This window comes from Pseudopodoces humilis, chromosome 24 (genome assembly GCF_049639895.1).
Source record: "Pseudopodoces humilis isolate 2021_Gansu_Grassland_sample_001 chromosome 24, ASM4963989v1, whole genome shotgun sequence".
NCBI classification, from domain to species: domain Eukaryota; kingdom Metazoa; phylum Chordata; class Aves; order Passeriformes; family Paridae; genus Pseudopodoces; species Pseudopodoces humilis.
The window spans coordinates 3,507,327-3,533,077 of NC_142223.1; the positions used below are offsets into that span (position 1 = coordinate 3,507,327).

The following is a 25,751-nucleotide window of genomic DNA, read 5'->3' on the forward strand; positions in this document are numbered from 1 at the left end:
TGCTAAAATGCCGAAAGGGGGAAGAGTATGCAGAGAACAACAAAACACAGGAGATGTTGTTTATTCAGGTATGAAATGCAGCTGTACTTACCAGAGAAATGACTTCAGATGCTACACACTTACTCCCTGAAACTGGAGAGCAGCATTTAATCAAACCATGAGAATGTGGTGGGGTAAAGGAGCCTATTTGTACATGAAAGGCGAATGAAGAGAGCTTTTATTACTCATGATCACAGGTAACAAGTGCACTTGTTCTGCCCCTGAGAGGACGGAAGTTTCGCTGTAGGCAGAAGGTGCCTGACTGGTCATCCCCTTTAGATGTGAAAGACTCGCTCCTTGATCTCCTCCAGATCATCTCCTGCCAAGGGTAGGGCAGAGAGGATCACACTGCAGGCAGCTGTGCAATTTTTGTTCACCTCTACACCTGGACTGGGAGCGAAGCTCTCTTTCGCAGGAGGCTACAGAGGATATTATGACTGATATGAAGGCAAACGTATGTGTAGGGGGCATGGGGAGTATCTGGAATCCCTCTACTGAAGCAGGTTTCCCTGAGATGAAAACTGAAAACTTAAAGGCAACAGCAACTGGATGGGTTTTTTTTCCCCCTAATTTCTACTACAGTGATTTCTACTGCAGAAGGATACCAAGTCTTGTCTCACCAGAGCTGGCCAGTAAAATCTCCTGCCTCTCCCTCTTTACTGATCCTGGTGTAATGTCATCACTCAAATAAATCCATAAAAAAATCACTCAATATGGAAAGGTTTTAAAACTGAATCCCAGGAGCAAATGCTGCAATCATTGACCTGCACACTCCCACAGCACGTGTACAGAAAACACCCAATTTGTGTATTACAGACACATGTTTGCAGGCATTGCCTCAGCACGAGGGGCTGTGTCAGCCTGTGCACATCAGCAGGCCTGGGAATACTCCTGGTGTTTGTGCACTCCAGAAAAAGACACACACAGGGTGTTAGCAGAATGCAAAGCAGCAAAGAACCTTTTGCCACTACAGACTTACTTTGGCAGAACAGCAGCCAGTGCATTTTGAGATAGCTCACAGTTTACTTTTTCCAGACAGAGAGCCACCCATTTCCCCATCAGTCACACATCATTGGGCATTCCAGGCAAAACCTGCAAATGCTACCAAACTTCCAGAATCTGCTTCCCGCTGATTTCTCATATGCTGTCACATACACAAAGCCTTCAAAGTGCAACAACTGTTTCTCCTCCAACCCTGACAACTGGCCTCTGCTGACAGCAGCCCCTGCAGAGCCTGCCCTCAGGGCACGTTTTGGGCCTTTGCCCTCATTTCACCCAATTCCTACTTCATCTGTTATTAGTAAAAAAACTCCAAATTTTAACTTCTAAAAACACGAGGACATACAACAAAAAATGGTAGCGTAGAAGTCATCATTTGGAAATAAATGTCATTAGCTGCTGCTCCTTTGTTAGCCAAAATAGTTAAATAATGGTGTCTCCAGCAGGCTCAGGCCCAATTCATGTTCTCACTCCTGAGTCTTGAAAATGATCTCTGCAATTCCAAGTCAATAAAACTCCATAATCAACAATGCAGTTTTCTTCTTACAACATTACATGGAAGCAGGGATTCAGGCCACTCCTCCCTTGCTGGAAACAGGAACAATAAGCACACAAATGGTGATGTTTCCAGCAGCAGTTTTTTACAAAAACCCTGCTGTCCTAACAACCTCTCAGGTGTGAGATGGAACAGAACAGCCTGCTGGCAGCTGAGGCACATGCCTTAAGAGACCTGTCATGGAAATTCTCCCACTGATACCTAGAATTTTAGCTTCTTCACGTATTTGTAGCTTTGTAGGTTTCTAATATATAGTTTTATAGTTTCTAACACTTTCTTACTCTTTTTCACACTTTAAAACAATAGCTAACCCTTTTTAATACATTATGTCACACTCCTGAAATTCTGTTTAGTCTTAGTTTCAAGAAAATAATTTCCAACAAGGACATCTTGTTTTGCACCAGCATTTGACAGTCAAAACAAGATACAGGGCAAAGAACCTCCTGGAGACACTCCAAGGGGCAGGCCCAAGGGTGGAACTATAGGATTTACCTGCTAGATATACTAATTAATTAACGTTATTAAAAATGTAGAAATCCTGTACCGTACATGCTCACACCTACATTTTCAGCACCTGAATGCTTTCATTAAAGAACTGCTCTTTATATTACCACTTTCATATTGTTTGGGAAGCTTTTATTTTGATTCCAGGCAACACCACCTCTTGCCACCCTGCTGTCTCGCAGCCACTGATGAGACCGAGCACACAGGTGGGTGGGCTCCTCATGCTGAGAAGGAGACTCTCAGCAGATGCTCACTTGGCACTTACTATAACACAGTTACAGTATATTCTTTTTTTTCTTCCCAAAATGTGGATTAATAAATGAGAGAAACAGCTGTCAAGAAGCTGGCCCTATAACACAACCAGATGTGCAACTTACCAAAGACCAATTTACAGGTAAACACCGGTGCTTAACCACCTTTGGGAATAAAAAGCAGTGTGAGGAGCTCTTCTGCTTCCATCTGGCTCAGGCAGAAATAAATAACCATTTCAGAGCAGGCTGCACCTGCACTGCAGCTTCCTATGATCTACCCTGAAAGTTGTTGAGCTGTTGCAGTCCCTGTCAACACAACTCATTGAGTGTGAGTGCAGACCCTGCCAGTTTCCAACATCCACTCACAGCCATTCTGGATACTGAAAAATACCCCACCAACAACGCCATCTAAGCATGCCCATGATGAATATACATGTCCTTTTTCACACATTCATGCATTGGTAACATCTACTGCAGAGCTCTGTCCTGTTACAAAAGCAGCAGTGTTAGTCATTGCAGTAGGGTTAGTTTATACAAGATTCTTTCATATAATTAATGGAGGTGAAACTTACTGGCGTATCTCGGCCGCAGCCCCATGCAAGCAAGCAGAAAGCAAATATATTTAAAATGGAAGAGAGGAACTGGCTAGCAGGCAGCTACACTCACCCTTTTGTACAGCCTATGGTCCACCAGAGGGCTTCAGAGTGCAAAACAATACCAAAGAGCCATTAGACACACATGGCAACAACCATACCTTACCCAGAGCTTCACTTCAGGGAGGAGGAGACAGCACTTCTGCTTGCCTGGAGAGAAAGAACCCTTCCCACTCCTGCCTACAGGACTCCTCTTTACCAGGAAAGGACAGTCCTGTGTTTAGGTGCTTTAGGGCAGAAAGTTATAATCAAGTAGAAAAAACCCAACACTGCCATCCCTGTGACTTTTCTAGCTGCATCCTGCCTTCCCTGGCAGCAATCACCTCTTTTCTATCTCATTCCAAATGCTACTCCATAGAAAACACTGCAGATCATAATTCCATCTTAGCAATGGTCTAGATATCCCCCAGAAGAGTAAGTTTCCTACAAATCAGAGAAAGAATAGGAAATAGGTGGTTACCTTCCCAGTGCAAGCTGACTGTACCATACATGAATTCAGCTCAGCAAATCCAAACCCATTCGGAGCTCCCGGATTTCCTTGCAGCTCTAGATGTGTCACATCTGGGGATCATTAAGTAGGTGGAGTCTTTCCAAAATCATTAACTATGTAAAGCTTTGGTTCTGCCTCAGGACAGCGAGGCAGCTCAGCTCACAGGAGGTGTTAAGGGCAAGCTTTAGGCTGGAAACAAGCTGACAGGTTTGGGCACCATGGGAAGATGGGTGAAGCCCTCCTGGGAGGTCAGGAAGTTTCTGTTTCTCATTCTCAACAAACAACACTTCTGTGACAGATCATGTTGCTACCGTGTTATGCTGATGCATGTTTTTCACCAGATTTTTGAGAATATGACAGAATAATTTTGAGAATATGACAGATGGATCAATATGGGGGGTATTGTTCAAAGTCAAAAGGAAACAGTACATGTCTGACGATCAGAATGACTCCTGCTGATGAATGATCCCTTTTGTCTCCATGACACTCAGCTCCTAGAGCTACAGTATCTTCTCTAAGAGTATATTCAACTAAAATTTAGGTATTTTCTGATTTTCATCAACGTTTATGTATCCACTACTGAGAGCTCCAACTGCAGAACTTCTCATTAACTTTCCCAAAACACCTGAAATACTTTCTGGTCAGGCAACAAACATTAAGTTCAGGAGATCAAAGGTGATCAAAATCACATTTGAGATAATTAAGCCTTTGTGCCAAAAAGCTATTAGGCAAAATAGATGACCATTGAAGATGTTCTGAATGCAAGCAGTCAAAGAGTTCTCATAATTGGCTTGAAGTAGACTTTGATCAATTTTAAACAGGAAAAAGTCCCCACCAAGCAGACATTTGCCAGGGGAAACCCTGAATAAATCTCACCTAAGGACTACAGAATAAGCTCTTAAGAGTAATTTTTTGGCTTAGCAACAGAATCTGCTCATGGACAAAAACCTAAGTTAAACCATTCAATGTTTCAAATGTTGAATTTCTGAACTTTAAGCATTTATGGCCTTCTCACTTAGCTCACTCTCCTTACCACAGACTGGAACTGGCTTTTGCAGCCTCTTCCCCCAGCTCTATCAACTGGCAGAAATCTGCTACGAGATCCTGTTTGTTTGACATTCCCGTGCATGCTCTTTTCTCACACTCCCTCAGATTTTCCAAAAATAGTTGTCATTTCTATCCCTTGCATTGACAAGGCACTGTGGTTTAAAAAGTGGCTTCAAAGTAACATTTTTATACTACATAGCATTAACTAATATTAGGTATTAGCTGTTATAGCTCACCCCTGCATGGAGCTTGGCTGGCTGAAGTGTTTCTTTCTGGAGACTGGGGCTTTCTTAAATTCTTGTTTATAGCAGCAGTGTGCTCATTTTAACTAATACAAGAGATTTCAACAAGCAACAAGATTTCAACAAGCAGAAAGAGTGTGTGGGGCTCTTGGCCCAAGTACCAGTCCCATCCTCATCAGCTGTACCCTGTGTGAGTGTCACATGGGAAACTGAAGGGATATAATTAGGAGGCTTACACAGACGTGATCTGAAACTTACTTAACATCCTAAGCTTTATTACTCTATCCTTAGGAAGAGGTAAGCTAGAAAAGTCAAGCAGGGAGGAATAATGTCATTATTGAGACACAAAATTCAGAAAGCTTGAGGAAGAGCAGGTGAGAAGGAAGCAATTCCACCTGGTACTCCGGTGTACCTGCACCACAAGGCAGCTAGGAAAGAGGGTTGCAGAGCCAGGTTGGGGGTGCTCTCACCAGGATACAGCTGTGCCAGGGGAAGTACAAGGGTCTGCCCCTCAGGACAGGGAGCAAAGAAGCAAACAGGTCAGTCTGAGTCAGCTGAGATGCTGGAGCAAGTGAAGCTGTGTTCTATTAAACAGATGATCTGTGTAATTTCCAGTATTATATTTTCCTTTACAGTTGTTTACTCAATCTAAAGGCTTCTAATTTGTCTGCAAAATCCTGCATGGTAATAAAGTTCAAAGGACCTGATTTGCATGGTGTTTGTCACTGACCGCAGAGCAGAGGCACCAGATCCCTGTGTGGTTCCAGCAGCCAGAGGAGCACAAGGGTCTGTGAGACACTAAAGCAGTGTGACCCCAGGAACACAGATGCAGCCCAAGCGTACAGAGCATGAAGTGTACACTCTGTTGGAAAATGCCTTCCTGCTTGCTAGAGCTTTTTTAGCAAGCAGGAGGAAAATGGGGAATGAGACTCAAACCTGTCATGTTTCTTAACAGTTCTATAAATGTGGTAAATTTATGTATTTTTCAAGCAGATTCTGAATGCTGGTAATGTCATTTCGGTAAGTCTTGCTTTCACTTTTAGCATTTACAAATGCCACAATGCTCCTGTTCAAATTTGTCAATTACTAATAATAGTTACATTAACTCAGTTTTAAACTCTAATGATTGCTTGGAGAAAATACGCAACCATAACCCTGTGATCATTTCTATTTTAGAAGGAAAAGCAAGGCAGTTTTGAAACACGGTTAACATCTTCAGTGGAGGCAAGTCACTTTCTCCTTCTGTTACATCCTAAGCAACCACAACCACTGACCAAGTGCCCGTGGACATGGGACAGGACTGCGCTGCTGCAGAAATTCAAGCCCTGCGCAATGTGCTGTGAGCCAGAGAGAGCCTAAAGACAGTGAATCCCCCCTGACCCTGAACTTCTCTTTGGAACTCCCCAAGAGCTAAACCCATCCCACAGGGATGCCCAGAGCAGTGACCATGCTGCTGGAGAGAGCAGACTGACCCTGGGTCTGCCTGCAAACTTCAGTGGTGCAAATGAGCAGAGTCTCTCTACAAGAGGAAGAGGAGACACTGAGAAAGAGGAAGGCAACGAGCTCAAATTAAGAACTGTTGGAATCATGGGAAATTTAAGTCCTGCAGACTCTGTGTTACTCAACAGCTGGAGTCTTAACTGAGCCCTGTTTGGAGTGCATGGCACATCCTGGGTGCTGGTGGGAACCCCAGGAACACAGCCAGACCAGAGGAATTCTCTGGGCTTGTGTCTGAGGTGGCTCTAAGAGCCTCTCAGGCTGACCCCAGAGATCCCACGGATGGAAACTTGGCACGTGGCTCCCCCAGGGACTGCCTGGATCTCAAGCAGATCTGAGAGGATACAGAAGTTCTGAACCTCAAGAACATGCTGAACAACAAACACAACAAAACAACCCCTCTGGTCTCTTTCACATGCCCTTCTGAAAGTCAGAAGTCGCTTGTGCTTCTTCATCAATGACTGTGGCTGTTTCAAGAGCACTTGGAATCAGCCTGGGAACTACAAAGCCCTGTTTCTTGTCCACACATGTTACTTCCCACTGAACCTGCAGGTAAGTTGTAGTTCCATATTCCATAGCATGAGCCACACTGACCTCCTGCAAAGTGCAGCTTTAAAATCCTACAATGAGGACTAAGTCCATTTCTAAATCAGGAGTCTATCACATGCCTGTAAGAACTCTCCTTGTTAAATGTCCCTGGACTGAACTAAACATGCTTCAAAATGCGTTGGGTGTGACCAGCTCCTGAGTAGATGAAATGCATGGGTAGTGAGAATGGAGGGGGTAGAGTCAGAAACATCAGGATTCACCACTGTCTAGGCAAAGTCCCAGTTTGCAACTTGATCATACAAGGGATCCTTTCAGCTAAAAACCACAGCAAACACCCCGCTGGTGTGGCAGTGCTGGCTGCCACAGGGGAGCACTCTGGCAAGCCTGTGCTGTTCCCACACTGGCAGGAGCTGGCTCATCTTCATGTCTGTGGAGCGGCTGAGGTGAACTAACCTGTGCTGCTCTGCTGCCACATCCCACCTACCCACACTGAAGAGAACACGCACTTGAGGAGAGCCAACCAAATGATTCTATGACCAAACTAAAGCCATTTCCAGCACACACCAGATGTCATCACTTTTTGCACTTTCCCACATACCATGAATGTTTTGGGCGGCACTCAGAAGCTGTAGCTATGATTTAACAAGCTTTTTTTCAGACTTCCTCATGTCCAGCTTTTAAAGTCAAACAGCCTGGGCCGTTTCACATTATAAGCAATGGAGCTGCACACAACTCTATTTCAGCAACAGTCCTAAGTTAAAGATTTCATTTTTGACAGTGCATCTTGGAAACAGCTCAACTTTGTTCTTTGATTAAAAGATCTGTAGTGAGCTGATTCTATTATATTTACACTGCACTCGTTGCAGACACACTTGAATATTATCACACTGCTCTAAGGAAGGGCAGATACCAAAAGATAGTGTCATACCTGTGGCGGCAGCGTCGTAAAAACCGCATAATCTTGCGAGCAGCTTGATCCTGCTTCTTGGTAAGCAGACTGCTTCTAAACACAAAAAACCCCAACACTGAAGTGTAGGCAAAACGGGGGAGAATACTACTAAATGCAAGAATAATTATCCTATCAACCACAGTCCTTTTCCCATTGGCCTTTGTCTGTGGAGCACAGCACAGCCTCCAAGAGCACAAAAACAATATATAAAGATCCCAATAGCATCAGCAGCCCCAGAGCTCACCTGAGTTTCTGTTGTACGATGGTGGCTGCCCGACGGTTTTGCCTCCTCTTGCCACACTCTTTGTAGCTGCGATAGTACTGCTGGATCAGCATCGCGGCTCGTCGGCTCTGCTGGAATTTTTTCTGCTCATAGTAACTTCGGAATTTGCTCTGGATAAGAATGGCAGCTTGCGTCATCTTTTTATAAAGTGCATACTACAACAGAAACAAAGAGAAGCTGAGGCATCCCAATAAGACCAGGAAGAAGCAGGTTCCTACAGTGAAAGACTCTTGAGCCACTGCTACGACGTGATGAGAAGAAAATGAGTATCTATGCCCTGACTGAGAATTGTGTAAGAAAATGGTGACAGCAAACTGGAACAACTATGAGATTAGGGGCAGAACTTAGTCTGCATTAAGAAATCAACTACCTGCTTTTCCTCCTGCGGAACAGTCTGACTGGATTAATGGAATCATAGAACAGTTTGCACTGGGAGGAATCTTTAAAGACCATCTAGTTCAACCCCCCAGAATGAACAGGGACATCTTCAAGATCAGGTCGCTCAGAGCCCCATCCAGCCTATTCTTGAATGTTTCCAGGGATAGGGCATCTGCCACATCTCTGGGCAATCTGTGCCAGTGACTCACCAGCCTCATTGTAAAAATTTTCTTCCTTATATCTAATCTGAACCTACCCTCTTTTAATTTGAAACCATTACCACTTGTCCTATTGCAACAAATGTCTGTCCCCATCTTTCCGAAAAACCAAATAACCCCAACAAACCCCCAAAACCACAAGAGTTGTAAGTCTAATACTGAGCCTAAGACATAGGCAAAACTAAATCTCATTAGAAATCCATAATAAGCATCCAATGAACTCACAAATTTGCAGGAACAGTCACACACTTCCCAAATGCCACCTAGCACTGTATTATTTCTAGCCCTATAATTCAAGTAAAGGAAGCACAAACTCTTAAAGAGAAAATCTTTATTCTACATCCTTTTCCTCTGACAGCATGTAAGGTCACGACCACTTAACAGAAACCATGTGCATTCATGCATATTTTTAAGTCCTAAGATGGCAATGTAGAATAATGTATAGAAGTTGCACACATACTACTATAACAGAGGTTTTCAGTGTTTGATGATCTTGTTTTGGTAAGTTTTAATACTTTCAAAACTGATGTGTCTATTGTTCCTGGATATTTTAACAGCTTTGACTTCTGCTCACTTTATCAGACAGATGAGTAGCAGGTACAGGGTAATGTCCTAACAGATCTCAGTACCTCAATATTTTCCATTCTACTGGGACCAAAAACCCCAAAAGCAAACAAACAACACTCCCAACATAACTCCAAAGCAAAAAAATTGTCCAATGTCATCACAAACCACCATTTACCAAATTTCACTTTTTGGAATTGAAGCAGTCATTAGGAACAGTTATAGTTTGCCATTATTAATTCCTACTGGGTTGTTTCCTTCCTTTTTAACATTTTTTAATTAAAGGATCATATTGTGATTTTAAATTCACTGATTTAAGTAAGTCATGGGCTGGTAATGGTTTTCCTTCTTAGTTTTATCCCAGATGGGACTTCTGTGGCTGAGTTACAAACCCTTGAACAGAAGGGTTCAAATACAAAACCATGCCTTGAGCTGTGACTGTTCCAATCCAGTCACAAACCTGTGCTGAGCAGGGCAGTAACAGATCAGAGGAATAAGGCACATGAAAGAGAAATTAGCAGTCACTGCATAGACCAGACCCCAATATGTTTGCATGCAATTCTAAGACCTGAGTAGCTGTGCCCTGTCCTCCTCTTGGTTCCTTTCCTCTTTCTGGGAAGGGGATCAGTGGTGATGTCACCTAAACTCCTAACCTAAACCAAAGAAGAAAGCCTTGGTGAGCTCAGTGTCCCAGAGCTCAAGCCACTGGTGCCGACAGAACAGTCCTCAGCCTGCCACAAAACCACAGGGCAGGGGGAAGATGTGCGTGGAATATCACCCAAGGACAAATTCTCTGCAGGAAAAGCATACCTTCCCTGCTGGTAGCTCTGGGAAAATCTCAGTTGATCCTAGAATCTGACAAGATCAAGATATTGCACAGCTGGGAAACCCATCTTTACAGCCGAGAATTACTAGTGAACAGTTTAAGACTGGCATCAATAGTTGTGCCTCCAGCAAGAGCAGCAATACACTGAGATGTTGGTCTCAGGAATTCAGCACACAGGTATTTCAAAAAGGATATAATACTTCAGCAGACAAGCAGAATGCAGAGGACATTGGCTCACAGGTGGGATAAATGTTCTGTGCTCCACAAATGCCAAGGCAAAGGTCACCAAGTGACAGCTGAACAGGAGCACTAAAGGAAAGCCTCTCCTCTGGAAACTGGCTGCAAAACCCTTCCAGCAGTTCAGCCCATGCCTGCTCATGGGAGCTGATCCAACTGTGGCACAGCAGTCCCTACACAACTCCCAGAAAGTCTGGTTTGTCAGTGATTTCTCAACCACAGGCATTTATTAATTGCTATTAAAAGGTTTCTCCAAAATGCCAGGTTCTCCTGGTTTATACTGAGTGTGAAAGTTAGTGACCCATGGGGAACTGTTTCCAAAAGAGTGTTTGTATTTGTATTACCTTCAAGGCTATCCAAGTAAGCTTAGGGAGAAACAGAAAAATACATAGTTAATGTTAGTTAGTTCTGGCAAATAAAGAATTAAAGGAAAAAACAAAACAAAACAGAAAGATCCAAACAATCTTCTTTCAAAAAGAAGCAATTCCAGAATCCAAAATAAAGCAATTTGTCAAGCAGTTTTTGAAAGGAATTAAGCTTCCCTACTACAGGAAGCATCACTCTAGAATGAAAGCCATATGATGGGTTGGATGTGAACCACAATGCAGTCACCTAACACTAGAAAGACTTCCCAAATACATGTTTTTGAGGGATGCAAAAGAGCACAGGTGCCTTGCCTCACTTTCTGTTAACAAGCTGCCAGGCATTAGACAGACTGTGTCTTGCAGGGTAGAGTGCAAAGAGGGATGTGGGCTCTAGTCCTCACCAAAAAAAACCCAAAAACACCAAACCAAACAACAACAACAACCCCAACCAAAAAGGAAAAGTATCTTCTTTTTCTAGGGTTGAGAACTCAGTCTGAAAACATGTCTCCAACCAGAGTCTGGAGAACAGTCTCAGTCCCTGAAAAACTTGTGTAAAGCTATAACATGTGATTTCCCATCATTTAAAAGTTCAGTAAGTGCAAAATAAAACAACCTATTTTTCATCTTCACCTTTATCAAAGGCAAAACCAACTTCAGTTTCACAATGAAATTTGGCAAGCAACTAGTCAGAGAACAGTCTCCTCAGGCTGTAGCATGCATAAAGGCCAATATGGAATACATCACAGCTCTCCATCTCACAGCAAAAACAAGGCATTATCACAAACAAATTTCAAGGATTCCCTCCAAAACCAAGATTCAGAACACAAATCTTCTTCCCTTTTCCATTTTCCCTCAGCAAGGTATTCCATTACTGCACACTGAAAAGCACACAAGAGAAACAGTGGGACAATGCCCACTACAACGGGGTGTGTTCGTGGCGCTCACACGTGTTTCACAACATTTCACTTTCTTGATTACCTGTTTGTACTTTCGGTAGCAACGCTGAATAACAGCAGCAGCCACCTCCTGCTGTTCCCGGAGAGGACGACCCTGTGTGGAGAAAGAAAGGAGCAGCATCAGTCAGAGTGCACCAAAGCCCAGGACAGGAGATGTGGCTCAGCTGCTGGCAGGGCAAACCTCTTCTTTCAATGCCACCTGGTCTAACTTGGGCCTAGGCATCTCCTGGAGAAATCTCTGCTGTCAACTCACATAAGGAACAAACCTTCAAAATGCATCTTTACACCAAATGGGCAACTAAAAGCAGAACCTCTGGGCTACATTTTGAGGATGTGCTTTGTGAGTGCTGCTCTGGCACAGCAGATGTGCCAAGGCAAGGCACTCCCCATACAGCACTTGTTGGGTAAACATCAACAAGCAAATGCCAGAAGCACTGAAAAGGTTATGACAGAAACTGTATTTTTGTCCCCAAAGTGGATATTACCCACATTTTGGTTTGTAACAAATTACACTCTCTTCCACAACCATCAAGGAAGACACTGGACACTTGGGCCACATACCTTGTATTTCCTGAATACTGTCTGGACGAGTTTGGCAGCTTCATAGAGTTCTCTCTGCTCATGATCAGACAGAGTTAACTGTGCAAACTCATTTTCTACCTTCTCGCTGGTGGATGCACTCAGAAATTCAGACCAGTCTGCTGCCGAGGGAAGGCTGGGTTTCTCAAAAGCTATTTCACTGATTGGTGAGCCTGCAGGGCTCAAGCTGGTGTTCGAAGAAGGGGTCAGGGGTTCACTATACAGACTTCTGAAATACCAATCACAGTAGGAATTATTGGCTTACAAAGAACTTGGGTTGGCATCACAGATAAGGACAACAACATTTCTGAGTTCAAGACAGAAGTTTATGTTTCCCTCCCTCTCTCCAAGCAACATCCCCTGAGCCTGCCTGTCCTGCACGGCACAGATGTGGTGCTGGAGTGAAACCCCCATTCCATGAATTTGTAGCTGTGCTGGCAACAATACATCTGAGCACAAGAGTGTGCCTGGGCCTGCAAGACCAGAACTGAGTCTCACTGAGAACTGGCTCCTGCAGGCTGAAGAGTCAGAACATGCAGTCCAGCACACACACCACACTGAAACCCAGAGCAACCTCACAGCTTTCACTGACCTGATCTGTGCAGCACTGGGCAAGTGATCAACGTCAGCAAGGTAACTGGCCAGCCAGCTCATGGTGGTGCTCATGGCAGCACTGTCCGTCCTCTCCACCAGCAACGATTCCATTGGCACAAAATTCTCCCGCTTGATCCTGTCAGGCGTAGCTTCAATAATGTGCTCTGCAAGTGTCATCATGTTCACCTGTCAAGGAGGAAAGAACAGCAAACTTTAGCTCCCTGGTAGAAGGTGCCTTGTGCTTACAGCCCAGCTTGAGACAGAATTCTTCATTTTGCCCAAACCTGTGGAAGCTGAAGTGTACTGTTTGTCTCAGCAGTGGAGAGAAATCCATTAGCCAATGCTTATTTGCTTTTCTGCCTCTTCATACCAAGCACTGCAGGGTTTCATATTCCCCAGACTTCTTTTTTTCCTTTATGGGGAGTCAAGAGATCTGCTGCAAGGTCTCTGAGCTCTCCCTCTACAGCTGACACTAGTATGTTATTTCCAGAGGAAAACTGACTTTGCTGCTCTTTTGCTGAGATGTGCAGTAGAGCAGAACAGGACATTAAAGGCAGCTCAAAAGAAGTTAAACTTGGGACAAAACGTTGCCAGGAATCCTGAATGACATCCCTCAGCTCAGCAAGTTCCACAGGAATTTTCAACTCAGATAACAGAAAACTGTTATTGTTTTGCAATGCTCTGCTTAACTCATGTTACACCAGCCAGAGGAGAACATTCAGAGATGCCAAGGTAGAACAGGTAAGGCTGTGTTCCCATTACCCATTTGCTCAGACAACAACATATCTTTCTCCCAGTGACTACTTCTCATACGTCTCTCCTGCTTTTGTTGTATTTTTATTTCCTCTACTCCATACCTAGTAGGATTCTTCCTTCTCAAACCCACTGTCTCTCCCATTCTCCACTCTTCCCTCCTTCCCTCTGAAGTGAAGATGCCTGGCCTGTAATCATAGCACTACCTCACATCTTGTCTTTGTAGGGACTGCTGCACAGCTCCCACAGGACTATTGGGCCACCTGAGTGACAGGCACCTCTGTGATCAGGCTTTGCTCCTTCCTTTTTCCTTGCACAACTGCAATTTTGTGCATTCTGTACACTGTTGAAGTGTATGCCAGTGTAGAACCCTAAATGCTGACTATTAGACTTTATGTCTGTGTTGAAATTGGAAGAAAGTATACACTGGCTGTGTGGCCACCTCCTTCCTCAAAGCACAATTCAGTTTCTAGAGGCCTCCATAGGAATCTCTCATGGTCAGGATCCTCCACGCTCTATGAGACTGCCGATCTTGGTGCTGTGGGTGTGTTTACCTGCAGTTCATCCATGTGGTGTAAACAGTCCTCATCCCCTGCGTTGTCCCTGTAGGACAAGAGTTCTGCATCCACCATCTCCCTGTCGGCCATCATCAACACATTCATCTGCTCCCGCTGGCGCAGCCGATGGGCCACAGCATCCTTCCCCAGGGCAGTGCCCTTCTGGCTCCCTGCCACCTGCACTGCAGACACACCAATATAAATGTCCTTTGCGTTCCATTTGATGCCTGCTTGGCTGCCGGAGCCCCGGTACCCAGTAACTTCTGGGATGTGCTGGGAGAGCTCCCGGCCATAGTCCCTCAGCCCTTCACTGGGGCTGATTGTCTCAGTGGAGGATTGCTTGGAGCTGGAGTTCTGCTTCCTAATGCTTGGCTGTTCCAGGCTCAGTGCAGTGGAAAGCAGCTTTTCTTGCCGGGCTTGAAAATACTCAGGGCTCAGCTTATGCTTTTTGGGTGCAGGGTAATCTTTCTGAGTCTCACTGCTGTAATAGCTGGAAGGTTCTGACCTTGGCCGCCTCAGCTCTGTAAACAAACAGATCAATGGTCAAAACTAAACATGCAACTCATGACTGCTGTAGGAACATCAACAGCTTCTGTCTCAGGCCAAAGTTTGCACTGTGCTCCACCGGCACCTGAGAGGATGTGCAATGCGAATAACAACCACCCAGGAAGGATACTGTCTCAACCACTCCTAAGATACACAAGTCTTTCCAAAGCAGGCATTCACTCCTGATGCTTATGCAAGTGTATGGAGCACAAGAAAAGAATTAAGCACAGACAGCAAGACTACCAGGTGGCACCTTCTGCCCAAGCTCCTTGCCGCCACATTTTCACATGTTAAATGTCAGCAAAACAGAGCATGCCCTCCAGGATGTTTTACCTGTGTTTGTACTGGAAATCACTGTGACTCCCTTCTGAGGCTCCTGAGAAGCAACAAGCTCACTGTGCCATTGGGACACCCAGTTCTCTGTGTTGGAGTCTGTGCTCGAGGGGCACTGAATCCTGGGGTTTTGCCCAAGCTGAGTTTGCTCATCTCGCTGTAGCTGCTCCAAGCACTCTGCCAACTTCACGTGGCCCCGAGACCGAGCAATGGCCAGCGGCAGTCTCCCGAGAGAGTCAGGAATGGAGATGGCTCGGCGGTCCCACTTGTACAGCACAACAGCTGCATCCATGTGGCCCAGGGCACATGCCCACATCTAAAGAAGAAAAGGTAACTGACCCACTGGGAGACCTGCCTTCTCCTTTCTTATTAATGCAGTGGAGGTCTGGTCCCAGCTCAAGGAAAAACTGTTCTGACAAACAAAACCATGACATGCTCAAAGCCAGCAAATTACATTTATAAGTGTCCCAACCTAACAAAAGGCCAATGTAGAGGACTGAATACATGCTGTTTTCTCCTACAACAGAGAAAACTCCAATTGACAAATAAAGCTGACTAAACTAAAAAAAGTTTGTTTTCTTTTGTTTTGGGCTTTTTTTGTGACATTAACATCACTGCAGAGACAGAACAGCTTCATACACAAAGGAATCTCTGAGGTCAGAAGCATGCACATAGGACCAAAGGTTGGGAATAATAAAATCAACACTCTTGAGATGTAAAGTGGCAGTTCTGGTTCCATCTGTTTTGGCTTTTTGTTTAAGTTCTGAGTCATGATTTCATGACTCCAGTGACCATGATAAGTTTGTAACTTTACAACCTCTACAGTCAAACAGTCACAGAGGACAATGTGAAAGAAGGCATGTAAAGTCCTTTCCACACCATGATAGTGGAGACTAGATTCTGTGTAAAACACTAACCAGAACCATTGTCTGTCCCCCTTCCTCATGCTTCTCAATGACAAAGTTTTGTTCTGTGTGCTCTTTCTCAACAAAATGCCAGGAAGCTGATAGCACCATGTCTTACCATGTAAGCAGGAACATCTACTCTCCGCAGAGAAACACTTTAGGAAAGTAACACATCAGAAAGAACTCCCACAAAGGGCCCTCAAACTCTCTCAGAAGTTTCAGACCCTGCTCTTACCAGAGGAGTGCAGGAGAAATGATCCACATTCAAAGGGTCAACTTCCAGCTCCAGATCAATGCTGTCTGCATGTTTGGTGCTGCAGGGGAAACAAGAGAAGGAATGATGCTCTGTAGCCATGTCAGGATCACTGTCTATCCACAGATTTATCCCAAGTGCTGTACCACAGGGCAGAGGTCACACACAAGCCCACAACACGTTTATTTACTACCGACAATGCCCCCACCACAGACATGAAGAGCATGATACATCCATGACTGGACTCAAGAGACAGGTCCCATCAGATCAGGGGATGGGAACAAATTCAGGCCCTAGGCTCTTTGTACAAGACAACCAGAAATGTGGACTGAGCAGAGTTTATACATGCTCCTGCCATGCCTGTACTGACACCCCAGAGTCCAGCAGGCTGGGTCTTACCGCCATTTGATGAGGGTCTGGATGAGAGTAGCATAGCCCTGGGCAGCGGCTAGATGGAGCAGTGTCATTCCTCGGAAAGTCTTTGAATGGATCAAGTGTTTGGACTTCGCCCAGCACGCACGACTCATCATCTTCTCGCACACCACCACCACGCGGCTCTCAAAGCAGCTGCCCAGGGTCCCAGTCCCAGAAACACACTGAAACACCACACACATCCCAGTTTAACCAGGGAGAGGAGCTGCAGCTTGCCCTGAACAGGCAGCCTTCCACTTCTACAAGTACTGAGACAGTGGCAAAAGCAACTGAAAAACAGCTGCTGTTAGACACCCACAAACCAGACTTGTTACTTAGGACAAACTATAACCCTTTCCAAACCCCATCCCCCAAAAAACCTCTGGTAAGAAAGCACAAAGCTGTGTCTGGATACAGAAGGGTTCATACCTGCACCTGTGTTCCACTGTTCCCATTCCCACTGCTCCCGCCTCCTACTCCTTGTTTGTGTTGCTGGGAGCCTGTCATTTCAGCCATTCTCCTCTCCATCTGCTCAAGTCGCTCCAATATGGACATCCTGAACTGGTTATCTAGATTGGAGAAAGCCAGAGTAAGGACATTTCCATGGAAAGGAAGCTCAAGTTTTGACAGCAAACTAACTACAGGAAGTCACAAACAGCTATCCTGGAAGTGATAGAGATTTGCTCTACTTGCAAATGCACGCCACACACTTGCCCTGCAGTATCCTAGCTCTTTAACTTCCTGCAGCAACCCTTTGACTACAATTCCAGAGAACTTCTTTACAGAAAACAGACAGAAAAATGAAAAATGCAGGCAGATGACAAATCCCTTTCCTTGTGAGTCCAGCTGTACGCACACAATACTAGGGGTAATGCAAAGTCTTTCAAAACACAAACTCTAAGCAAATATACCCATTCAGAGAGCATTCCAGTAGGATCACATCTGCCATTTTAGAGTCGCCCCCTACTTTACAAGAATCCTAAAACTGGCTTCACTTGCCACCTGGAATCATGCAATAATGGTACCTGGAAGAAAAGGACTCCTCTGCTTCCTTCTGTGCTTAGGAAAAGAAGCCTTTATCAGGGTACTTGCTCCTTCCCTGACAGGCTCCCTTTCTTGGAAAACAGCTTCAGCCAAGTGCCAGAAACAGAACTTCCAGAAACTGGCGTATCACTGAATCCTGTAACACCACCCTGGAAAGCCGTGCAACTCTGGTCCCTGCAGAAGTCTCAGGGCTGTGTTACTGATTTTTCCCTCACTGCATTTTAACATAGCACTATCCTACAGCTACTAAGGCCTGGATGGCAGAGCAGGGAGGTTCAGACAGATCACTGCTGAACCTGATGCAGAAGAGATCAACTGAGCAATGTTTCTCTGGACAGGGCCAGTCAGTGCAGAGGGAATGGCTGCAAATGCAGATCTCCTTCTGTCTTGTTGACCCATAAGGGATAAGTTTCATGCAGCTCATGTGAAGCTGGATTGGGATGGGTGGATAGGGAACATTTAATGAATCTTGGTATTATGCTAAGAACATAGGTAGTGAACAGTAAGGGAGAGACAGCCCTAATATTGTTCAGTTTCTTGCATCCATAGAGAGGGTGTGATGCTGCAGAACACTTATAAACCCAGAACCAAGCCCATTGACAGCAAAAGGAGTATGTGCACCAAGCTCTGATGAAGTTTTAAACATGACAGTCTTCTCCAGGAAGAACACAGAGCCCTCCCTGGAAGGTTGTAGTACTCACATGCTACACTCCAAGGCACAGCTCTCACTAGAGAGTATGGGAGAGATGTGGCTCTCTCCTGTACTGCACTAAGGACCATACTGCAGACCATTGCTATGAGACAGCTCAGGTCCACTGGCTGGAGACATCCCCTTCTCACCAAGAGGCTGCTGTGGTCTGACCACAGGCAAGAGCTCCACTCCCTTCTGGCCAGCTTCATTATCCCACTCTGGCTGCTCAAGAGCCAGGGACAAAGGACTGAGGCCAGCAACTCCCATCTAACCTCATGTCAGAGGTGATCTCACTAGTCCAAAAGACTTATTATTAGTGCCTTACTAATCCTTCAGCTGCCCTGTTAATTGCAAAGCCCCGGGGAAAGGACTGGCAGCTGTATCACAAAACACTCATGGCGCTGATGCCGCGGCAGGGCCCTGTCCCCCAGCTGCGCTCAGCACACGGCAGCAACACAAGCCCGGTTTGCCCAGCAAATCTTTGTTCCAGGAGTGCTGCAGTGTGCTGCAGTGCAGTCCACACCGCTGTCTCCTCCCTCCCCATTGCCAGGCGGAGCACGTCCACTGCAGAGACTGGCAGAGCCCTGGCCCCGCTGAGCCGTCCCCTCCCGCCCGTGCAAACACAGCTGCGACAGCTCGGGCACCTGGAAAAGCGGCCACGCTTGCCCTGCAGGAACGGCTCTGTTCCACACAGGTAATGCCAGTCTCCCTTAGCTGGGCACCAGCACTCGCATTTATTAGAGCTGAGAGCAGCAAACCATACTGGGTATCACATCTGAGCCCTCAGCCTTGTACAGGCAGGAGCAGCATCTTTTAAAAAGAAATGTGGCTTGAACTGGAGTAATAAACCACTAAAGCTCAGGGCTGCAAGATTCTGGGATTTGCTCCTACTCATTTAGGGGTCAAGAGAGAATGCTTCTGTATATCTGGAAACAAAAGGAGAAAACAATTCCAGTGAAATGCAGAAGTACATGTTACTGTTTTTCCCCCTTTTTTCCTTCAATCTGAAACCACTCTGGAACAGAAATGGAGGGCCCTATGTTTGTAACTATTTCCCAGGCTCTTCTCTCTGGGCTTTATGATCTGTAATGAGTGAAGCCTCCACCTTTCCTGATCCCAAGCTAAAGATACTGAGAACTGTAATTTTTTTGTCAGAAGACTGAAGTTACCAAAGATATACCTGTCACCCACAAATGTCCCCAGACAGAAACACTAAACCAAAGAAATGAAAGGTGGGAATTTTTCTCAAGAAGCAGAATTCAAAACAGCATCTGGTGCTCCCAGCTATTCCTATTCAGACACCCTGGCAGTGCTCCTGGAAAATACTAAGGACAGGACTCCTATTTCAGAAATATGCTGCTATTGGTGAAACAGGAAGTACAAACATTCTGGAGCACCAGCACAGCATGGCCAGAGCCAGAGCCCTCTCTGTGTCTAGAAGAGACCACCAGAATTTGCCCAGAGCAGGGTGTAGCCCCAAATGAGAAAGCTGCAGGCAGCAAATGAGGTAAGTGGGGCAGCAGTGCAGGGAAGGTGCCCCTATGCTGCCCGTTTTCCAGGTGACCAAACTTGCTGCCTAAGCAAGCCACAACTGATGACAATTCCAAAATTATTTATATATAGTGTTTTCATTATTCTGTAATACCAATTACACCAAGATGGGTAACCATGGGGACCAAGATGTCCCTTTCAAAAGGAACTGGTCACTTGAAGTACATGCACTAGTCTGCCAAAGAAACCCCAACAAACTAACAGCAACAACAAACCTACAATAAAAAACCCAAACAAAGAAAAAACCTCAAACCAAACCACAAAAAAGAAAAAAAGGGGGGCAGGGAAGGAGTGGGAGAGTGAACATCTTCCTCCAAGGTTTCTCCTGAGCTCAGCCATGAGGCAAAACTCTCCTCTCCCACCCCAGCCCTGAACACGCACCACATTAGCAGCACTTTGGACCATGTCCAGCTGCTCCGCTCACTGCTGATGAGCCAACAGATGTACCTTGCAATACCTGAGAGAAGAGCTACAAGAGCCACAGGGCTGAACGCTACAGCTATCACTCTGAGAAACTCAAGACCTTTTATCCTGTTATTTATCATTTTTCTAGTCACAATCTTTTCTCTCTTGATCACTTCAGGGGTCTCTGCAGGGCCACCTGCTTAACAGGCACTGAAGTTACAGGAAAAATTTCCACATTCTCGTCTTCCTCTTGCCAGAAGAGGATCTCATCACAAGCAAATCTCTTGCAGTGCACTGAAGATGACAGCTCAACAGCATAAAAATCACTGTCCAAATAAGCTTTTCTCCTGCTACAGGAATTCTAAACAGCCCAAGCCTAAGGAAACATCTTGCACTGGAAGCACCCTCACTCTGTCCAAAGGCAACAAATATCCACAGGGATACAAACATGTTCACATACTTAAGGTTTTGCCCAAAAATTCTGCTTATGATGATAGAATACCTTTTTGCAAGCTAAAAAGTTAGACATGCAAATTTGTGCATTTATTGAGTTTTTCCATTACATATCAATCTAAGAAATGTTTTCATGTTCTTCAGGGAACTACAGAGACAGTTTCTGAAGGTGTTCTTCAAGTTTCCTCCACTAAAGGTGAAGAAAATAACCACATTTCTGTATCTCTAGGATATAGAATAATTTCACAGAAAATATTCTAAACACTGTATCTTTCGTGGACATTATTCAAATTTAACAATATCAATGTAACACCAAAATTACTTCTCACTATCTTTCCCCTAGCATAACAAGGAGAGGTGGTGGCAACCTGAGGGGAGCTGAACTGTCCCAGCAGGGAGGGACTGAGAGCAGCAGCCTGGTCAGATTTTCACCAGTAGTAAGCAATTGGTTTGAGTTTGCTACTCATTTCCCTAAAACACAAACCATCTTTTAAGTGCAGAACAAGCTTCATTTTCATCTGCACTGTGAAAGAGCCTACTACTGATCACAGTAATGACAGCAGGTTCCTCACTGATCATATCTAAAGATGCAGAACAATTCTGGTACAAATCCTCCAAGAATACGTGGTTGTTTACATCAGCTACCATCTTAGAGTTACAGCCTGCATGCTTACACAGCTACACCCAGGCAACTTGGATATTGCTTAATGTTACTTTATTTATTTTTTTTCAGGGTTGGTTTAATCGAATGGTGTTTTCTTAACCCAGATCCCTTCACAATTTATTTAAAGCACACCTGTATCAAGAGGTCAATAAGCCACCACAGCAGGCATAGAGAGAGTGGAAAATGCAGGGAGCAGGGGAGTTAGTTTCATCTCCAAGATTCTGAAAGCCACACCTCCATTTCCTCACTCAGTGTTCTCCAATAAACACTGAATTTCCTCAGTAAGAATCTGAACAGATGCCAGCCATTTACGTGACACAAGTTTTCACTGGAGCCTGCAGAAGCACGTGCCTTGTGCAGCCTGGTAACAGCTCCTGACTGCACAGACCCTGCATTGACAGGGGAGCTAGATTACACTCGCACTTGCAAACGCCTCACCCACACCCCAACAGCCCCTTCTCTGCACAGCCCTCCCCACTGCCTAACCCGAAGCCTCTTCCAACAGCAGGATTTCTGGTTTTGAGCTGTGCACGCCGTGTTCCCCACAGGCAGACACAGCTCAGAGCATTGCCTCTGCCCACACTTTATTACAACAGGTAGTAAAGGCACACCTTCATCAAACATCAGTTCTGCACTTCCTTTGTGTGGTACCCAAAACACCACCATGGCCCAGGGTGCAGAGCTAAGGGAACAGCAAGGCATGGCAGTAAGTGACAAGCCCTCCTCTGTTTAACAGGCCAATTTTAAGAAATGAGCACAGAGAGGTGCTTTTCTAATCTCTGCACACTGCTGTACTGGACAAGAACACACCTCAAAGGATCTTCAGTTCTTCTGCCAAGCAAGATTCAAACAGTAAGAAACTGTCTGTGCCACACATGACTTGGCAGTGCAGCCAGAACTATTACAGGGAAAATACTACTGAAAATACAGATGAAAAATAAATTGGCAGTTCTTAGTAGCAAGTGGTGTTGAACAACACTTGCTCTTTTTTCACACTCTCCCCTGGAGGTCTGGAGGTTTTTGCTATGCTGCACAACCAAAACGACAGACAGTATCTGGCTGGAAGGACTAAAGGATGAGGGGTCCATGATCTCCTGCACATTCCACTGAAGCTGCATCTGTCCAGCATGTAATTGTTCCCCCCAGAATTCTAAACACTGAGGTAACAGTGGTGTTCAAGACCTGCATCTGCACGTGTTCCCAAGCACTGTGCTTAGATACTTTGGTGTGGAGGAGCCACTCTGAGGGCTTTGGCTTCTCAGCCTGTGCTGCTTCTTTACCGGCAGTTTCTGTGTTAAATCATTCCCTGCATGAGCACACACAGACTGAACTGAGCAAGTGTGACAGCTGAGCACTGTAAAAAAAGCCATGCAGCATGAAGACATTTTTCTGTTTTGCAGAGCAAGCCAGAATTCTCTCACCCAGCGCAAGCTGTGGGTGGGGATGGAAGCAGTCTAAGGCCACGTCACTCACAGTGCCACTGCTCTATTTTGCAAATCATCTGTCACCGGTCTATATAAAATCTTGATCAATTCTTCTGTACAATACAAATCCTGAACATCTTTCAGGTTTCAGTATCAATTTGAGCATTTAATACTGATTTCTGAAGTGGCATTGTTGCAGGAACACCTATTTCTGATATTAAACTGCAGTTACATCCTCAACACCCCTTTTGAGAACCTCTTTTTAGCAGTAAGTTGTTACAGGTCACGGTCTCTCCCAGAAAACGAAAGCATTTAAAATTCATATTCTAGGACAAATTCGTATCTATGTTAATGAGGCAGGTCACTTCCAGGGCTTTTGATCAGTGAGAAATGCCACAACTACCGAGGTACCAGCTGAGGAAAACACTGTATTGTACACTCTGAGCCTAAGCAGCAGCTGAAACAACCCCATGCTATCACCCAAGAAATGAACACTACTGAGCATGGGCAGGAATGATGAAGTCATCCAGATCTGCACACACAAGTACCGTCAGTGATTTTAAGCCATTAATTCACCTGCTAAGGCATGATTTCTTACTGTCAATACTTTTCCCGTAGTTCTTCTAGTGCTATAGGACTTTAGCTATTACTCCCATGGCATCTGGGATTACTCTGTTCCTCTCTGTCACCCCCAGCAGCCAGTGCTCCCTCAAACAGGGCACTTCTTACTTTATCACAGCATTACTAGAAAAGAGAAGGAGGTTGCTCAGGCTGACTTCCTCCCCAAGTGGCAGTCTCTGTACCAACAGCAATAAAGCACTTGCTGCCCTATTTTTCAGGCTTCTCTTCCCCAGGGCTTAGGGAGGGCAAGATTTTAATGCTATCCAGGAACAGCTGCTTCAGGAAACAAAGGAAGGTTTTAAACATGCCATCTGTATTTTATATATTTTAGAGTAGGGTTATTGCTAAAGACATCACTTCTTGTGCTGTTTTGTAATTTGTATAAAAATCTGGCTGCCTAAGGTCAGTCTCTGCATCTCAGGTCAGAAATCGACCTGACAGGTGCCAATGCTACAAAAAATGTAGAGGAAAAATGCTCTTGGATGTACTCAAAGAGCAACAGCTTGGGAGAACGTGCTGTGCTGCTGCTCACCTGCCCTGTGCTACTACCTAGGGCTCCTGGAGATTTCCTCCTCCAAGGGCTACGTGCTAAAGGGGCTACAAACAGGAAAAAAACATCTCATGCCACACTACACAGTATCTGTGCTTACAGTACTGTGTATGGTATTTTTGTATGCATATAATAACAATTCTGACCCAAGTTTGCTCTCATTAAATCTGCAACCACAACAGTCAAAATACTCACTCTGAAATCATCACACTGAAGAGCAGCACACTATAAAATGGCCTCTATTTGCTACAAAGTTAGATAAATAGGAATTGCTGCAAGCTACAAAAGTGTGAAGCACTGGAACAGGTCAGCAAGCGAGACAGAGATTTCCTTTCCTGGACGCTTTCATGAAGTCTGACATCAGTCATGTTTACCCCATCTAAACTGCCAGCAGTCCACACAGTCTCCTGAAGTCCTCCTCCTAGTCCCACTCTTTCTGGCAAAGCACGCTGCAAAACAAGTTTTCCAATAACGTGGTGCAGAGCAGACGTGTGCTTCCAGCATCCCTAAGGTTCCCAAGAAGGTCTGAGCTACCGACCTCCTCCTGTGCCCTGCCAGCTCAGAACACGAGGCTGTGAGCTGGAGGCGCTCGGATGTAATGTGTCCTGCTGCACACGTGATGCTACAATTAAAGTGCTGTCACAACTCTGAGCCTGCATCGCAACATCGCTCGGGAGGGGCTGAGCACCAGCACGGGAGGGCGAGCACATGAAAACACGACCACGTCCCACGGCTGGGGGCACAGCGAAGGGGGACACAGCGAGCAGCAAGACGTGCAGTCATTGTGGAAGTGCAGTGAAGTAAAGCACAACACAGAAGCATGCAGATTTCAACCCAAACAAACACTGCGCAACACTTCATCCTGCAATACTTACTGAAAGCAGTACTTTCTCACATGTGCACGTCCACCTGCCAGGGCTGGGGGTCCCGGACCCCGCTGTAGTCCCTCTACCTGCTGCCAGGTAAATAATGTGACAACACCTGGCACCAGCGGACTGACCTGGAAGTCTACAAGGCATCAGCGGAGGCTCCAGTCAGCATCTGGCGCAGACCCCGCAGCAGGGGCGGGCAGAGCAGGCTCCCCCCAGACCTGCTTGTCGTCTCTCGCATCCTCGCAGCCAACTGGAGCCCCGCCGTCCTGTCGCAGCGCCGGCGGCTCTCAACGGTGCCCCCCCCGCGCCCCGGCGGCCGCAGCGGACGGGCTAATGCTGGCCGGCATAGCTGGGGCTCGGGGCGGCCCGGCCGGCCGCGGCGGAGGACGAGCCCGGGCGCCGTTCAGCAGCCGCGAGCATCGCGGCCCGAGCGCTGGGGCCGCGGGGCCGGGGTCGGCAGCGGGCTCCGGGGGGCAGGGGCCGGCATGAGGGGCCACGCGGGCCGCCCCGCCCCGGGACTGGCGCCGCCTCAGAGCCCGCGGCCGGTCCACGGCTGCCGCCCGCCCCCCGGCTCGCCCTGCGCCGTGACAAACGCCCCGGGGGCGGTGGCGGCCAGCGAAGGCAGCGGCGTCCCGGGCGGAGGGTCGGGCAGGGGCTGGGGACAGGCGGCCGCCCCGGTCACCCCGGGCGCGCCCACGGAGCCATCGCCGCGCCCGGACACCCTCTCACACCCGCAAGCCCCGGAGGGGCGGCACCTGCCCCCGGCCTCCCCGGCACTTCGAAAGGCGCTCCGGGCGCCCGGGCGGAGAGCAGTGGCGCCGGGTCCCGCCGCCGCCCTCCGCCCACGCCCGGGCCTCCCGCCGCCCCCATGGCGGGACGCCGGCCGCGTCCGACGGGCTCCCCGCGCCGCGCTCAGCGCCGGCCCGGTGCGGCTGCGGGCGG

At 46.4% G+C, this 25,751-nt stretch overlaps 1 protein-coding gene across 6 annotated transcripts in view; it reads right to left on the bottom strand.

Moving 5' to 3' along the window:
- CAMTA1 (calmodulin binding transcription activator 1) overlaps positions 1–25,751 on the bottom strand; it is a 236,006-nt gene that overhangs the window by 9,870 nt on the left and 200,385 nt on the right. For 3 of the 6 annotated variants that reach the window (XM_088066391.1, XM_088066394.1, XM_088066395.1), the window contains 12 exons: positions 16,964–17,103; positions 16,523–16,719; positions 16,106–16,184; positions 14,966–15,281; positions 14,084–14,607; positions 12,775–12,962; positions 12,165–12,411; positions 11,626–11,697; positions 10,627–10,647; positions 8,021–8,214; positions 7,756–7,830; positions 3,016–3,046 (listed from right to left, as the gene is read on the bottom strand). In XM_088066391.1, coding sequence (XP_087922517.1) covers positions 3,016–3,046; positions 7,756–7,830; positions 8,021–8,214; positions 10,627–10,647; positions 11,626–11,697; positions 12,165–12,411; positions 12,775–12,962; positions 14,084–14,607; positions 14,966–15,281; positions 16,106–16,184; positions 16,523–16,719; positions 16,964–17,103 — 2,084 coding nt within the window. The remainder of the gene's footprint in view (positions 1–3,015; positions 3,047–7,755; positions 7,831–8,020; positions 8,215–10,626; positions 10,648–11,625; positions 11,698–12,164; positions 12,412–12,774; positions 12,963–14,083; positions 14,608–14,965; positions 15,282–16,105; positions 16,185–16,522; positions 16,720–16,963; positions 17,104–25,751) is intronic. The other 3 variants (XM_005528324.3, XM_088066392.1, XM_088066393.1) reach the window with 3 other exon arrangements.